The sequence below is a fragment of the Callospermophilus lateralis genome, chromosome 8 (genome assembly GCF_048772815.1).
Source record: "Callospermophilus lateralis isolate mCalLat2 chromosome 8, mCalLat2.hap1, whole genome shotgun sequence".
NCBI classification, from domain to species: domain Eukaryota; kingdom Metazoa; phylum Chordata; class Mammalia; order Rodentia; family Sciuridae; genus Callospermophilus; species Callospermophilus lateralis.
The window spans coordinates 125,873,545-125,890,646 of NC_135312.1; the positions used below are offsets into that span (position 1 = coordinate 125,873,545).

Sequence of the window (17,102 nt, forward strand, 5' to 3'; positions counted from 1 at the left end):
ATTCTTCATGAAAGAATTCGACGTTTTTCAAAGATTTACACCTAGAAACATATTCTTTATGACCACATATTAATTTACGGCTTATTTGAAATATTTTGTTAAGTTACATTGAAGCTCTTTTCCACAATTAGATTTAAATACACTGTTGGAAATAAAAGAAGAATTAAAAAAAAATACTTTTACTTTTTAAGCACAGCAAAATAATGTCCTCTACATTAAGGTAATCAAATCCAATGCTCTTGGATTTTTCTGGGGTAGACTTATCAAATTCACAAAGAAAACTCTCCTAGAACTAATGGAATTAGATTACCTTTGAATTCTCACCCCAACTTTGAATGGTCACTAATTCCTTTCTTTGCTCTTTTGGAGTTTGCAAAGGGGTTCACTAAAGCCTGAATTGATATAATTATTGGCTCAGATTGTTAGAGATCTAGGCCAGATGGCTATGGGTGTCTAAAGTCCCAGTTGCTTATGGTAGTTTTCCTAGTTTGTCTATAGGGTTTGGGGACCAGCAATTTGAAAGGGCTACAAACTTGTAAAACAGTATTATTCATGGGGGCAGAATGTTCATCAGCGTGACCTAGTACTAAATACATTCATTACAGGCATTTCTATTCTGCACAATTTGCCACACAGCACTGGTTTCAGGAGGGGGAAAAGAAGACAATGGCTTATAAAATGCTTTTGAATGCCTAAAAAGAGGGAGAGTTCACGCTGAGACTCCTCTGCTTTCTTTTTTAAAGGAAAGAACCTTCTTAGTGACTTTAGCTGAGCTCTGCTGAGAGTAAGCAAAGTGGAAAAATCAGAAAATTACTTTTTATACAGATATATGTTTCTGGGGGGCAAAACAGAGACTGGGAGAAAATAAATGGAAAAAAAAAGTGACAATGTGAAACAGCCAATTCGTAAGTGGATGAAGACAGCTGAGGAATCATGCAGCAGGTAGGGAAAAGCAGCAAGAATGGAGCCGCAATGATAAACTTAAAAGGAGTTGCAGAGCAGAAAGAACATCATAAATAATCATATTTTCAAATAAGAATAGCATATCAGTTTCTGTGACCTGGATAGAGCACAGCCTCCCGTGATATTTCCAGCATTTTGATGCACACAAAATGCAATTTTCAGCTCAGGCATTTTATTTGTCAGTGTAAACAAGCTTTGGGTTCTTAGAAATGCATATATGAAAAGTGTTTTCATAAATAATGCATATATTATAAAAATTTGACTTGTAAACGATTGAGTTCATGTCCCCTCAGTATCATCGTGGAGACTCACCAGGTATAGATAGGACTTTTTGGTAGAAATTGGCAAGCTACAGCTTGAAATATCTTTTACCTAAGGTAAATGGGATTTTTTTTTTTTTTAAAGTACAGGACAAAGAAATAAAGAATTTTGTCCAGACTCAGGAAAGGAATGACATAAGGTAGAAGTCTATTGTTAATTAGTTCCAAATTCTGAGGTGTTCCTTTAAATCTCGCTAATTAAGAGAAATCAAGAGTGCATGATAGCCCTTTTCTTATCTTCAAAGAATTAAGATGAAAGAAAACAGAAAATGAAACCTCTTTACTTGTTCTGTTCTTTAACACAGAGCCCCAGGAAAACCTGCTGGTGAACAGAGGCAGAGAAAGACCCAAGAATTTGCAGAGGGGGAGGGGAAGGAGGCGGTCGGCGAAGCATAATTAGAAGCAAGTTTTCAAATTTTATTAAATTCCTCCACCAACAAAATGCACTTAGAGGTATTTTAAGTTAAACCAGCACTCAAGGACTATGAAAAGCAAGACGAGTGCATGTTTGTGGCAGAAGAAAGGGCAATTAAGAAAACAAGAACAATTTAGAGTGCCATAGAAATAAAGGCGACCAGAAGTTGATTTAAAGTTTTTCTTCTGTAATTTGTCTCCCCTTTGTCGTGGCACGCTCAGAGAAAGTGAATGCACTGGATTGAAAGGAGGGAGGGAGGGAGGCGGGAAGGGAGGGACGAGCTCAGAGGAAGGGCGCCCTCCTCCCCGGCCCCCAGCCCCCAGCCCCCAGCCCCCAGCCGGGTCCCCTCTCCCCGCCGCCCCCCCCCCCCCCGGCCCCCGCCTTCCTCCTCCTCGGCTCCTCCATCCCTTCCCAGCTCCCACCCTCGGCGCGCGCCCTCCCTCGCTTTGGTGACTCCATCGGCTTTTGATTTGGAAGCACGCTGATTGGCTGGAAGCGATTCAACCCACGCCGGGCAAGAGCTTTGTCTGAGTTGAAGTGAAGTTGTACAGATTTTCGACTGGAGTCAGCAATCACGGGTGTTTAGTCTGCAGCCGAGCAGAGAAAGGGAGAAAGGGAGAAAGAATCGCTCGGGGAAGAGACACTGCAGACTGCGCGGGCACCCTGCAATAGATGGATTCCGACTCCACCAGGGGGACAGCGACACGGAGGTGACACTCTTCTGCCTGGAGAGAGAGAGAGAGAGAGAGGACAAACGGCCGAGCAAACGCAAGCATCGGACTCCCTGCCGAAATCTGGAAGTCGTGACACGGTGTGTATGAAACAAAAGTTTGGGAGCTATTAATTGCTGTGCTGGGTTATTAAGAGACGCTTTCAAGTTTCAAGTACCAAATGTCGCTTAGCTTTAAGTTGCCAAAGGAAGTTGAAGGGAATTGCTTTGCCGTTTTAACTTGCTCTGTGAGGGAAATCTCATAAACTGACCAATGCACCAAATGAATACTAAAATGCACTTTACATTCGCTTTTGCACTCCTGATAATGTCTCTCAACCGCGATGTACTGGGCAAGAATCTGAAATACAGGATTTATGAGGAGCAGAGGGTTGGGTCAGTAATTGCAAGACTATCAGAGGATGTGGCTGATGTTTTACTGAAGCTACCTAATCCTTCTGCTGTTCGTTTTCGAGCCATGCAGAGGGGGAATTCTCCTCTACTTGTAGTAAATGAGAATACCGGGGAAATCAGCATAGGAGCTACAATCGACCGAGAGCAACTGTGCCAGAAAAACTTGAACTGTTCCATAGAGTTTGATGTGATCACTCTACCCACAGAGCATCTGCAGCTCTTCCATATTGAAGTCGAAGTGCTGGATATTAATGACAATTCTCCCCAGTTTTCAAGATCTCTCATACCTATTGAGATATCTGAGAGCGCGGCAGTTGGGACTCGTATTCCCCTGGACAGTGCATTTGATCCAGATGTTGGGGAAAATGCCCTCCACACCTACTCCCTCTCTGCCAATGATTTTTTTAGCATCGAGGTTCGGACCAGGACTGATGGTGCCAAGTATGCAGAACTCATAGTGGTCAGAGAGTTGGATCGGGAGCTGAAGTCCAGCTACGAGCTCCAGCTCACTGCCTCAGACATGGGAGTGCCTCAGAGGTCTGGCTCCTCCAAACTGAAAATAAGCATTTCAGACTCCAATGACAACAGCCCTGCTTTTGAGCAGCAGTCTTATGTAATACAACTCTTAGAAAACTCCCCGGTGGGCACTTTGCTCCTGGATCTGAATGCCACTGATCCAGATGAGGGCGCTAATGGGAAAATTGTCTATTCTTTCAGCAGTCATGTGTCTCCCAAAATTATAGAGACTTTCAAAATTGATTCAGAAAGAGGACATTTGACTCTTTTCAAGCAAGTGGATTATGAAATCACCAAATCCTATGAGATCGATGTCCAAGCTCAAGATCTGGGTCCAAATTCAATCCCAGCTCATTGCAAAATTATAATTAAGGTTGTAGATGTTAATGACAATAAACCTGAAATTAACCTAAACCTCATGTCACCTGGCAAAGAAGAAATATCTTATATTTTCGAAGGGGATCCTATTGAAACATTTGTTGCTTTGGTCAGGGTTCAAGACAAAGATTCTGGGCTGAATGGAGAAGTAGTTTGTAAGCTTCATGGACATGGTCACTTTAAACTTCAAAAGACTTATGAAAACAATTATTTAATCTTGACCAATGCCACGCTGGATAGAGAAAAGAGATCTGAATATAGTTTGACTGTAATTGCTGAGGATAAAGGAACACCTAGTCTCTCTACAGTCAAACATTTTACTGTTCAAATCAATGATATAAATGACAATCCACCACGCTTCCAGAGAAGCCGATATGAATTTGTAATCTCGGAGAATAACTCGCCAGGGGCATTTATCACCACTGTTACAGCCACAGATCCTGATCTTGGAGAAAATGGGCAAGTGACATATACCATTTTGGAGAGCTTTATCCTGGGAAGTTCCATAACTACATATGTAACCATTGACCCATCCAATGGAGCTATTTATGCCCTCAGAATCTTTGATCATGAAGAAGTGAGTCAGATCACTTTTGTGGTGGAAGCAAGAGACGGAGGGAGTCCGAAGCAACTTGTAAGCAATACCACTGTTGTGCTCACCATCATTGACGAAAATGACAATGTTCCTGTGGTGATAGGGCCTGCACTGCACAATAATACTGCAGAGATCTCCATCCCCAAAGGAGCTGAAAGTGGCTTTCATGTCACCAGAATAAGGGCCATTGACAGGGACTCTGGTGTCAATGCTGAGCTCAGCTGCTCCATAGTAGCAGGTAATGAGGAGGGTATCTTCGTAATTGATCCACGATCATGTGACATCCACACCAATGTGAGCATGGAATCTGTTCCCCACACAGAATGGGAGCTCTCAGTCATCATCCAGGACAAAGGCAATCCTCAGCTGCATACCAAAGTCCTTCTGAAGTGCATGATCTTTGAATATGCAGAATCAGTGACAAGTACAGCCATGACCTCAGTCAGCCAGGCATCCTTGGATGTCTCCATGATTATAATTATTTCCTTAGGAGCAATTTGTGCAGTGCTGTTGGTTATTATGGTGCTATTTGCAACTAGGTGTAACCGAGAAAAGAAAGACACTAGATCCTACAACTGCAGAGTAGCAGAATCAACTTACCAGCATCACCCTAAAAGACCATCCAGGCAGATTCACAAGGGGGACATCACATTGGTGCCTACCATAAATGGCACTCTGCCCATCAGATCCCATCACAGATCATCCCCATCTTCATCTCCTACCTTAGAAAGAGGGCAGATGGGCAGCCGCCAGAGTCACAACAGTCACCAGTCACTCAACAGTTTGGTGACAATCTCATCGAACCATGTGCCGGAGAATTTCTCATTAGAACTCACCCACGCCACTCCTGCTGTTGAGGTAAGATCATATACTGCATAGATTCACTGATAATGTCAGGTGTTAATATTCAGAAGTTGTATATGTATCAGTTCTTAAATGTCTTCATTAATGAGTAACAATATGCAAATTAAGCAGGATTCAAGCTACATGTGTACATGTAGCAAGTACACACATCTTAGCATACTTCTTTCAGTTTTTCTTAAATAATTTATTTGCATGTAATATGTATGATATTGAAAAATACGCACGAAGCACACAAGGAAATATCTAAATATAGACCCTCACTTTCCAGGTCAAGATGCAGCACAGCCAAAAGTTAAAGGGTATTGTTATAGTCTCTACTGGGAAAAAAAAAAAAAAAAAGCCTCCAAAACCCCATCTCAGTGAATGTTGTTTTATTTATCCAACTTTGTAAATATTTTGGATAGGTTTTATCCAGATGTTTTACAATGCATTTTACAGCATTTTTTTTAGATATGTTTTGCAACTGACCATGTTGAACTATAAAGGAAATCAATCAGTTATTTAAAAGGGAGTCTTTTAAAAAGTCAATTGTATTATTAGATCACCCAACTCTCCCTGGGATGGAATTCAGTTATATTTGGTGACTGGCTGCACAGCCTGCCACAATCCAACATATGCAAATCTTTAAAATGGATATAACATGTTCCATTACTTTGTATGAAATAACAAGTAACTGTTTTTCTTTGCTTAAAGCCTGTGAGTACTTGGAGGATGTTTTTTTCCAGGAATCAGTTCTGTCTATTTGGTTTCCAGCAGGTCTCCCAGCTTCTTTCCATGCTTCACCAAGGGCAATATCAGCCAAGGCCAAGTTTTCGAGGAAACAAATACTCCAGGAGTTATAGGTATGAATTATCCTTGTGTTCCCTGTTATGTCTCAGATAACATAAATGCTGAAGTGTAAAAATCATATTTTCTATGATTGATGTTTCTAGATATGCCCTTCAAGACATGGACAAATTTAGCTTGAAAGACAGTGGCCGTGGTGACAGTGAAGCAGGAGACAGTGATTATGATTTGGGGCGAGATTCTCCAATAGACAGGCTACTGGGTGAGGGATTCAGTGACCTGTTTCTCACAGATGGAAGAATTCCAGCAGGTAAGAGAGTAATGACAGATAACACTTTATTTCTAGGTCTACTCTAATACCAGTAAAATGACCATTCCTCCAGTGCTTCTATTTCCTATTTATTTGTCCTTTGCACTAAGATATCTGTGTCTGCATACTATTAGCCATGAACAGAATTGAAACACTTTTAAATTATTTTCTTAAAATTCATAGTAAGCAGTTGGGAGAGAAGGAGTGAGAATGTGGACTTAATAAGACAAGAAAGAAGGTATGTGAAGGAAAGAATAGAAAACCAAACCACTTCCCTCCTCTTTCTACCCCAACTAGTGAGCCTTAGGATACTCTTGAGCAACTCTGTATAAAATTACTGGGTGGTTGTTTTTATTCAGTCTGTTTTGGTGCATGGTGGTGAACTGAACTGTAATTTGAAAGATGCATTTCCTGTGATGGAAACCATCTCACAAAATCAGAGACTAAAATACACTGGAAAGGGTACACTTTAAGCACTAAAAATAAGAGAAAGAAAAGGTGGTGAGCATAGAATATGTCTTGCTACCTTTCATTGTACGTCTATACCGTGATGTCTCAGAACAGGGAGCCAGAGGGAACTATATGAGCACACAGCTGGATGGGGGAGAGTCTGCTAAGTTTTGAACCACGTGTTCCTTAGTTTCCCTTCTCTCTAATTGTACAAGAGAAGCTGAACCAACTGGGTAAATGCTGACTGCCTCGTTGTAGCAATTCTATTCCTAAAGGCTACAGTGTTAAATCAACTTACAGGAACACAGAAGTGTTCTTTTGGCTACTTATATTCTTAACTTCTTTGAAGGTGGAGCAAATGACTGCCATTTGAAAATGACTGCCAAATGAAAGAAAGGTAGAACAGCATTCTATTGCTCATCTTGGATCTAACATTTCCAAATACAGATAAATAAGGGAGTGTAGAAAATGAACACAGCTGTTACAAGTTGTAGAAGTCATGGTGGCAGGACTCCAGAGCAGCAGTGGCAGCAAGAATGGTTTCCAGCCATACCCCCGGGTGACTCTGGGCCAGGCTCAGCACTCTGGGCCCACTGGAGTTCTTTACCTGCATTGTCTGCTTTGACACTGATTTGGTTGTAGTGGTGGTGGCTACAGGATGTTCATATCTTTTTATTTATTTTTTCCCCCAGATTTGAAAACCAAAGCTTATAAAGGTTAGAAAATGGATCCCTTATCAGGCATTTTGTACATGGTAGACGGGAGATTTGAACCAATCTCCACCTTTCTAAACACTACTTTATATGTAAAGTAACAGTTTTCCCCCTTAATAAATTGAATGGCCTATTTGTTTTTATAGGAGGACTTACTAGCCTCCCTGTTACCATTAAATGTTGCTTATTTCTGTTGTTCAGCAATGGGTGGGACATCTCTGGAAGGATGAATGTGCAAAAAGAGCTGTGATGTACAATGCAGCTTGTATTTGCCCAATTATCCATTTTTTTTTTAAATTAATAGACCCTAGAGACCACTTTTAAGGGAAATCTTTGACTATGTATGACCCAAGACACCTTACTCAAAAACAATCAGTTTTATTATTCTTATTTGGGCAATGAAGAAACTAATTGAGTTTCCATGACTCTGTGCTACTGTGATTCTCACAGAACCCCACCCTTGAAAACCATAATAAGTTATATTATCTCACAAAAATGCAATGGGCATGATATCATTCTTGTATTATATATTAAAATTTGTATGAAGTTATTCATTAAAATTTAGATTTTTTTATCAGAGTAAAATGGAGAATAAACTGCCCTTAGATAAATAACCTTGCCAGTTGTGGAACTAAATTATGCTAGTGAGTTTATAAATTCTAGAATCATGTAATTTTAATGGCTAATCATAAGTCTGTTTTTTATTTTCTATTTTTTAGAATTAATTAATTTATTTTTGGTGCTGGAGATTGAACCCAGAGCTTTGTGCATGTTAAGCCCATGCTCTACCACTTAACTACACCAACCCATACACACACACACACACACACACACACACACACATATATATGTTGTGTTTTTTAATTTTATGAAGAGGTGAAGACTCCTCTTTGTTATTTCTCATGTTTTCAAATTTACCATCTCTCTAATATATTTATGGCAGGAGAGTTATGTACCAATTGAAGAATAATAACAATAAATGTTAAGGAATAAAAACATTGGACAATAGGTAGACCAGGACTCTAGGAAAACTGTGTGTATCTTGTTCAGTAAGTAACTTTGAGCTCCAACTGTGTCACATTTCTTTTCAAAATGAGAAGGGGTCACCACCAATCATTCCACTAAGTTGTAGACAACCCTTTACCAAACGTTCCATGTTTATACAATCACACAATCCAGGGATATAATGAGAACTCTTTTGCTGGTGCCTGGTGTTGTATTACAGAAGATTATATTATAAAAGATAAATTTTCACCTCACTAGCTAGCTACTTGCCTCTGCATGGTGCATGGTCTTAGCTCTTCTGGAGGCACAGAGCTCCAGGAAATCACCCAAGGTCCATCAAGGGAGTGTATTCATGTTTGGCCAGCAAAGATGGCAATGTGAATATTGAGAACCTTTAGATGGTTTCCCTTAATTGGGTGAATCATTCTGATTATTATTTAATCCTAGCAATTTCCACAGGCACATTAAGGTACAGAACTTGTCCTTTGTAAATGTAAATTCCCAGGAAATATTCTAAGTAGAGAAAAATGTAAGTCCACATCTGAATGTCATTAGCAGAGTTCAGGACCGTTTTCTCTAAAGCATGTATGTTTTTAGGACTTAAGTATCTTATTCCAACTGTTCTTCTGCATTAGCCTGTGAACAAATATAGATTATGTTGTGCTGCATTGCTTGCCAAAAGGGAGGGTCATTTCTGGTCACTCACTCTTTTAATTCCCACACAAATACACTACACTCTGAGCAGTCAAGTCAGCTTGCATTTTTGTCTTTTGCCTTGTGTTTGTTAACTATTTTCTTTCTTATTCATTCAACTTTGAACTATAATATCAAGCATATGTCTACAAAATCTCCCTTTTCCTAATGTATTTTTGCTCTACCGGGATGATTTGTAACAGCTTTTGATTTATTTCTTTTGATACTCCTTCTTCATTGAGTCTACTCTACTTTTTATCACCAGTCATCTGTGAGTAGTCACTCTAAGCATTCTTTTTCATTTTTCTCTGTTCTCCTGGTAGATGTCCAAGCTCTGCTCTGGCCTTTCTTGCATGGCTAGCTTATTATATATGAGCTAATATTCCTCTCTAGTGGCTCCTCCCCCAGTCAAATCTGTATTTTATACAGCTTAAGGAACATTTTCAGAGCATTTTAATTTGCATGTTTTTTTTTCTTTTTTGGCTTGAAATTAATACCTGATTCTTGTTGCTCAGCAACACTGAACAAAACTAGCTTGGTATTTGAGGGTCAGTGAAATTCACTCTTAGCTTCACAACTCTCAATTCTGCCATATCTGTACCTTTTGCAATAGATGAAGGCACCCCTTCCCATACCCTGATCCTTTGTTCATTTTGCCCTGCTTTCATGAAAACCTGATTTTTCTTCACTTTGACACTGTATATGCTTTTCATTTCTCAAAGTTTATTTCAAGCTGCTCTTTCTTAATGACACCAACCTCCTTCTTCCCTCTTTCTTGGCATGTCCTCAGCATCATCTATTTTGATACATCAGGCTTTAATGACCTTATTTATTACCCTTGATTCAGAACTAGATCTGAAGCCTTTTGAGGGCAGGGTGCTCTTTATGTGTTGTTGGCTCTTAGTAGATAAATGACTGGTCACCCTGTGACTAATGGCTTGTTAGAAGCTTGGCTTTTTTTTTTTCCCCCTTATATTCTATGTTCTGCCTTCTGCCCCAGCTTTACAATAAGACACACAGTAACAAAATATAGATTCATGTAACGGTAAGTCTCCTTTTTCACCATTCCCTCAATCTCCCAAGGAAACTTAACTACCTGGTTAGTTTTCAAGGAGTAACAGAACAAATAGACTCTTACCAGTGAATCCTGATCCCTGGAGTGTGGGATGGGATCTTGGTAGCTGAGTTACATCTACACTGAGAATATTTTCCAACAGTTGAGTCTCCAGGGAGAAGGCAGAGAATATCAATGAAATTGCAAGAAACGCTGTCTTCTGCACCGATTCTCCTCCACCTCCTTCTCTCTTCCTCTCTTATTGTTTTTGCTATCTTTCTGTTAGTCATTCTTCATCGTTTTTCTTATTAATTTTCATTTTGAAGCCGATTTATTTATAACCAAAGCCCCATTTACTTATTGTGGTGGAGCTGTAAATAGCATTCACTGTTTAAAGTTAATTCCAGTGTTCAAATAATTTGAGTGTGAACTGTCAGATTGTTTTAATGACCTCATTTTTTTGGGGGGGGGAATTTATTGCTGTTTACACATTCATTGTATTCAGATATCAAGGAAACTTGATCATGGTCAGGATTCTTAGAAGCTTTATGTAATTCTCCCCCCACTCCATCATTAAACTTTAAAAGAAAACAAAGCCAATCAGCTATCAAGGGAGTCCTTCCCAAGCCTAAAGCCACAGAGTTTAAGGCCAGAAAAAAAAAAAAATGAAGAGGTGTCAGCAGGTCTGGTCTCCTTCCTTTTGACAGGATGTGAGTAAGACAGTGGGTACAGGTTCCATTTCCATTTTCAGAAACCCAAGGAATTAAGGAGAAAAAAAAAATCATTACTACTATGCTAGTCATTTCACTGATGAGAAAACCTCACTGCTATGTAAGTTTTTCCAATTACTTTCAACTTGCTTTGCTGTTGTCCACATCAAATCATCATTTGGTACATATTTTCAAGTAGGAATGTAGGAAGTCAAGACATCTAAGTCTGCTTTGATTCTTCAGTCACTCTTGCTTATTTGAATTTAATTGGTCTAACTAGCAAAGTAACATAAATGATAACCCATGTGTGTTCTCTTGCACCCCCCACCTTGATTCACATGCTATTTGTATTCACACTTCTCTGCATTTCTCCACACTGCAACATATTTCTGTTGTATTTCCACTCTTAAAAGCAGTCCAGCTATTTTCCTCACAGTACTTGCTCTCATTTTTGTTCCTCAAATTTCCCCCCTTTCCATGAAGGTCTGAGGTCAAGAGGGAGTTTAAGAACAGAGCTATCTCAAAGTTTTCGGGGTTGAAGAAGAGTGGTTCCTACACCTTTAAATGAAGACTATTATTTTTCTTTTCCTAAAACTCCACATCAGTTTCTTCACTTTTCATCAGAAAATACATAGTGAAAATGTATTCTAGGCAGATAATTCACCAGGTGGTAGGGATACCACAGCCAGCACAGTAGATGACTTTCTCCCCTGCCAAGGGGCCTGGCATCCCTCAAAGCCATCCTTATTGCAGTAGTTTTGAGGAAGGAAAATCTTTCTTAAGTAGCTAAATCTATAAACATGGCTCTGAATATCTGCATATGGCTAATGTCAATCCAATATATATATATATATATATATTTTCAAATTTAAAGGAGTCATTTAGCATTGTCCAAAATTCTGTTCTTTGGTCTAATTTGAAATCATGATTCTGCAAAGACCTCACTTCTGAAATAAATGGGTGGTTCCTGGAGTATAATTTCCATCATTGCATTTCCTGTCTTTCAAGTGGGTCAGTTTTTGTATTTGCCTAATGTGGAGGTCTTTCCTCCTCTTTTTCTGTTATTCTCCTGTGTATTATTTGCACTGAGTATGGTCACTCACATTTCACTAGTGCATCGGGATGTCTACAAGAACCGAGTAATGGATTTTTCATGTTCTTTGACTTTTGGGGACTTTTCCATGCATTTGACTATTAGTATATTCTGAAGCTTTAAATAAAAGCTTTATAACAGGATAACTGCAGATGACAAATAAGTTAAGGATACTTCTCACTGCTACTTTAAGTAATAAGTCAATCAATAAATTATATAACGTTTGAGAGAAGTCAACAAGGATAAGTACCTGATAGCCAGTTATATTTTCAGTGACTTCATTAAGACTAAAGCAGGTCAGACAAACCTCAATATCAAGAAAGTCACCACTGAAGGAGATCATTTGGTAGTATTCTAAAGTTATGGATTTCACCTTCCAAGCTGACTTTTTAGAATTAAGTCCAGCTTTTCGTTCATTACCCATTATCTTAGAGGTTTTCCAGTCATTTTCATGTATAAATTATCCACTCGCTTCTCATTATTTAAGTAGAGGATATTCCTGCAAAGCACGAATTTCCTCATTCAATAAATGAGAAAAAAAATACACCAGCAGATATGACTTATGGAGGTCTATAAAAATTGTCTTCCGATTAAAACCATTATCGTGGTCCGGCTAATGTATCCCAGAGCAGGTTAGCATCATGGTGGCAGTTTAAACCTCTCTCATTGTATCTAACTAAAAAAAAAAAAAAAAAGAATTGCATGTTCCCACCATTTTGAGGCATGCTGCCTATAATAACGAACCCTCGATGCTTTTCCTTGAGTGCAGCTATGAGGCTGTGCACAGAGGAGTGTAGAGTCCTGGGCCACTCTGACCAGTGCTGGATGCCCCCGCTGCCCTCGCCGTCCTCGGACTACAGGAGCAACATGTTCATTCCTGGGGAGGAGTTCCCGTCGCAGCCCCAGCAGCAGCATCCCCATCAGAGCCTTGAGGACGACCCCCAGGCTGCAGAAGCCGGTGAGAAGAAGAAGAGTTTCTCCACCTTCGGGAAGGACTCCCCAACCGACGAGGACCCCGGGGACACCAGCACGTCCTCCCTGCTCTCGGAAATGAGCAGCGTGTTCCAGCGCCTCTTGCCCCCGTCCCTGGACACCTACCCCGAGTGCAGCGAGGTGGATCGGTCCAACTCCCTGGAGCGGCGGAAGGGACCAGCGCCAACAAAAACCGTGGGTTACCCACCAGGGGTGGCGGCCTGGGCAGCCAGTACCCACTTCCAAAATCCCACCAACAACCCTGGGCCTGCGCTGGGAACCCACTCGAGCGTGCAGCCTTCTTCCAAGTGGCTGCCAGCCATGGAGGAGATCCCTGAAAATTACGAAGAAGATGATTTTGACAATGTGCTCAACCATCTGAATGACGGGAAGCACGAACTCATGGATGCCAGTGAGCTGGTGGCTGAGATCAACAAACTGCTCCAAGACGTGCGCCAGAGCTAGGAGATTTTAGCCAAGCTTTTTGCTTTCCATATGTATATGGAAAATGGGGGAAAGAAAAGCCCTGAAAGAACTGGCGTTTCCAAATAGTTGCATTTATCATAAATGTGTCTGTGTATATTGAATATTAAATACTGTATTTTCGTATGTACACAATGCAAGTGTGATTATTTTAATCTGTATTTTAAAAATACATTTGTACCTTATATTTATGTGTAATTTAACAAACAAATTTTATTTTTTTACTCCCATGACAAACATGTCTTTCCTAATCATATAGAAACTAGCCACTGTTTCAGTCTGATATACTATTCAACCACAAAGTGTAAAGGTACTGCTTAGATTAGTTGAGCTGGGGTGGAATTATTATGCCTTATGAACAACCCCACTAATGCATTGCGTAATTCTTAGTTCCATTAAGCTGTCCATCTTTTTTTTTTTCCTCAATGCTTTGAAAAATTAAGCGTTAGTAAAATATGTTAAGCTATTTTATTATTATTATTTTCACTGCTCTCTGGTAGCTCCTATGGTTCAACTCTCACAGCTAAATTGAAAAGGGAAGTGAAATTTTATTTGAGGACTAGAAAGCATCTGAAGAATATTTATGAGATGACTATTTCAAATAAATTTTTTAGACAATGATGTAAGCAGGAATAAAGTCAGTTTTTTTTTTCGTTTTTTTTTTTTTTTTTTCTGACTCCCAGGCCCATGCAGGATGTCACACTGGCCTGGTCTTAAGAGTATTGTAGTGAATTTATAATTAAGGCAAAAAGTGGATTTCATTCCATCCTTGTAATACGAGATGTCATTGAAGGAAATGGAATTTGTTCTTTAAATGGGTAACAGTATGCATTTGAACAGTGCCAAGTATTAATGGACAAAGTCATGCCAGTGTCCCTCCTAGTGTAGTAAATATAATTGATTTATTTTGAAACCATCTATTTGAATCTTTCTTTCCTCTCACAATACTTGAATGTTTTTATCCTTTGCAATGTTTTTGTTTGCTATAACTATTCACTTTTAGCTTTTTCTCCAGTGCATGACTTCATATTTTGTTATATTTTTAGTATATGAACATTTATAAAAATCACATTTTTGTTATGGCAATTTTGTTCTATTTGCTGTGTGACAAATGAGAAGTTCTTTATTTATTGTGCTGTTATCTCTCTGTGTGGAATGCCTTGCTAAGAGCGATCCTTATTATGACTATTATCATTTATGATCAAGCTTCTATTAATGTTATTTCTCTTAGTACACTATCTTGATTGTATTCTCCAGAAGATTTTACTGTCAGTGAAAATAAAAGGAAAATTAAAGTAAAGCTAAGGAGCTGTCCATAATCAGTGTCCTGTTCCTATACATATGTTGGAAAGGTTTGCATGCACCTCACCTTCTTGAGAAGTGACTCAGTGCTGGCTTCCAAATAATAGAGAGGGGACTTCCAACTGCCCTGGCAAACAAGAACCCAAAGGAAATGAACCTGACATCTGTCATGGGAATGAAAGTAGTTGATCAGATTTTAACTAGTTTAAGTAAAAGTATTTGGAATGCAAATGTTAAAAAAAATGGGAAATAACTATTGAAATATTATTCAAATCACACACACACACACACACACACACACACACAAAATGCAGTATCAGAACATTTTGTATTAAGTTGTAGAAGAAAAAAAGGTATCCTCAATATTTTTTCCAACAGGCTAAAATATCCTCCTTAGCTTATCCGAGGAGAATTAAAATACTAAGGAAAGTTAAGTAACCTAAAAGTGGCTAAAACTAAGATATTTGAATTCTCAAATGAGTACCACATTAAATAGAATGTATTATCTCTTTCAGAAGGCACATTTGCCGTCATTGGAGGGATTGCAATTACAAGTGAAATTTCAGTTTATTTTTCAGTAGATTACACACACACAAATGCTAACCACATTTAAATACATTTTGCCTTTCAACTTCACTTCCTTTCAATACATATTATCACGAAGGGAAAGTCTTTTATAACCTCACTGTTCTTAATTTAAAGCATCAATAGTAATTGAGGAAACAAAGCTGGAAATAGATATTTTGAATATGTGAAGTAAATAAATGCAGTATTATATTCCACAAAAAAATTCTTTGTCTATTGTTCTTGTACATGCCACCAACTCCTTGCTTCTCCAGGCTTTTCCTTTTATTATTTTATTATTGCTTCTCCTGTTCACCATTTAGGGAAATATTAGTGCAGGATTTTAGCTTTCATTCATATTCCTTTTACTAGTTACACACACACACACACACACACACACACACACACACACACCACTTGTTGTATACCAGGGATTGAACCAGAGGTGCTCAACCACTGAGCCACATCCCTAGCCACTTTTATTTATTTATTTTTAAAATTTTGAGTCAGAGTCTTGCTAAGTTGCTCAGGGACTCGCTAAATTGCTGAGACTGACTTGCAACTTGGGATCCTCCTGCTTTGATCTCACAAATTGCTGGGATTACAGGCATGCAACACACTATTAGTAATATTTTAGCAAAAGCTGGGATGTCTGAACGTATACCTTAGCAGTTGAACCTCTCAGCGAGTTTATGTCTCCTCTTTTTGATGTCACACCTCTCTTCAGATTGAAACAAACAAAAAAGCAATTGAAGATTCCTTTCTCCATTCATTATTCCTTAATCCCTATGACCACATTGGATTCCTTTAAATATTCTTCGGTGATAACCATCTATTAAAGGAATTATCTTCCATAAATGTAATTCAACATTACATCTGTTTCTTACAAATCCTCTTTTAAAATGTTTGTTTATTGAATGATTAGAATTAGCTTTCTTCAAACTATTACAAGTTATTAACATTATTATTCACTTATCATTCATTTCTTTCTAGTATTAAAAAGGCAAGGCTTAAACTTTATTAATCATTGAAATTCTTCTCCTTTCATGTGTATATCAAATTTACCCTTTATTTTTAGGTAATTACTAAGACAAAATCTGGGTGAATGGTCATATTGGAGGCACTGATACAGTCACATTTAGGAAAATCACCTAGGTGTCCTTGTTCCATTTGTTTAGTACTAATGCCCTAAAATACTCAAAGCTGAGTTTTATTATTGACAGGTTGCAATTCAAAGAGGCCCCCAATGTCAAGCAATCTTACAATGAATTATTTTCATGGGAGAAAAGTGTATGGCCACTTTCAATCTCATGTAATCTCATATTTGGGAATTAATTTATTTTTTATATAATGTCCCTTTGTATCTCATAATTTTGTAAAGCCTTTCAAAAAACAATTCAGGACTGTTGAAAATGTGTTTATATTTCCATACCAATTCAGGATATTTTAATAATGTATCATCACAACATTTATGATTAAGCAGAGTGAACTCTGAATAAGCAATAAATAAAATTAAAATCAAATTATGTGAAATCTTAAAAATTTATGACAAATTTCAAAAACAATTTGAAAAGTGTGGGCATTTCAAAAGAGCTAACATTTTTAAATTATTAAGAATAATTTCAGGTTGAACTCACAAAACAAAACTTTCCTTAGGTTTGGAAGCTGCCTTATGATGTGAAAGTGTAAGATAACAAGAAAATCGTAATCATTTACAATGCTTTAGGATGTCTCTAACTATGATTGATAGAAATAATTATATGTGCTTACATAAGTTAAGATTTTAATTTGAT

At 38.5% G+C, this 17,102-nt stretch overlaps 1 protein-coding gene across 3 annotated transcripts; it reads left to right on the top strand.

Moving 5' to 3' along the window:
* The first annotated feature begins 2,314 nt into the window (after nucleotides 1-2,314).
* Nucleotides 2,315-15,495, top strand: Pcdh18 (protocadherin 18). 3 transcript variants are annotated; one of them, XM_076864843.2, is made up of 4 exons: nucleotides 2,315-5,168; nucleotides 5,928-6,016; nucleotides 6,107-6,270; nucleotides 12,758-15,495. In XM_076864843.2, the coding sequence occupies exons 1-4, from the start codon at nucleotides 2,682-2,684 to the stop codon at nucleotides 13,423-13,425; spliced, it is 3,408 nt and encodes a 1,135-aa protein (XP_076720958.1). In that variant the 5' UTR covers nucleotides 2,315-2,681; the 3' UTR covers nucleotides 13,426-15,495. The 3 variants fall into 3 exon arrangements, with proteins under 3 accessions (XP_076720958.1, XP_076720959.1, XP_076720960.1); XM_076864844.2 differs by having other exon boundaries at nucleotides 5,931-6,016; XM_076864845.2 differs by having other exon boundaries at nucleotides 12,753-12,802.
* Nucleotides 15,496-17,102: the final 1,607 nt, after the last annotated feature.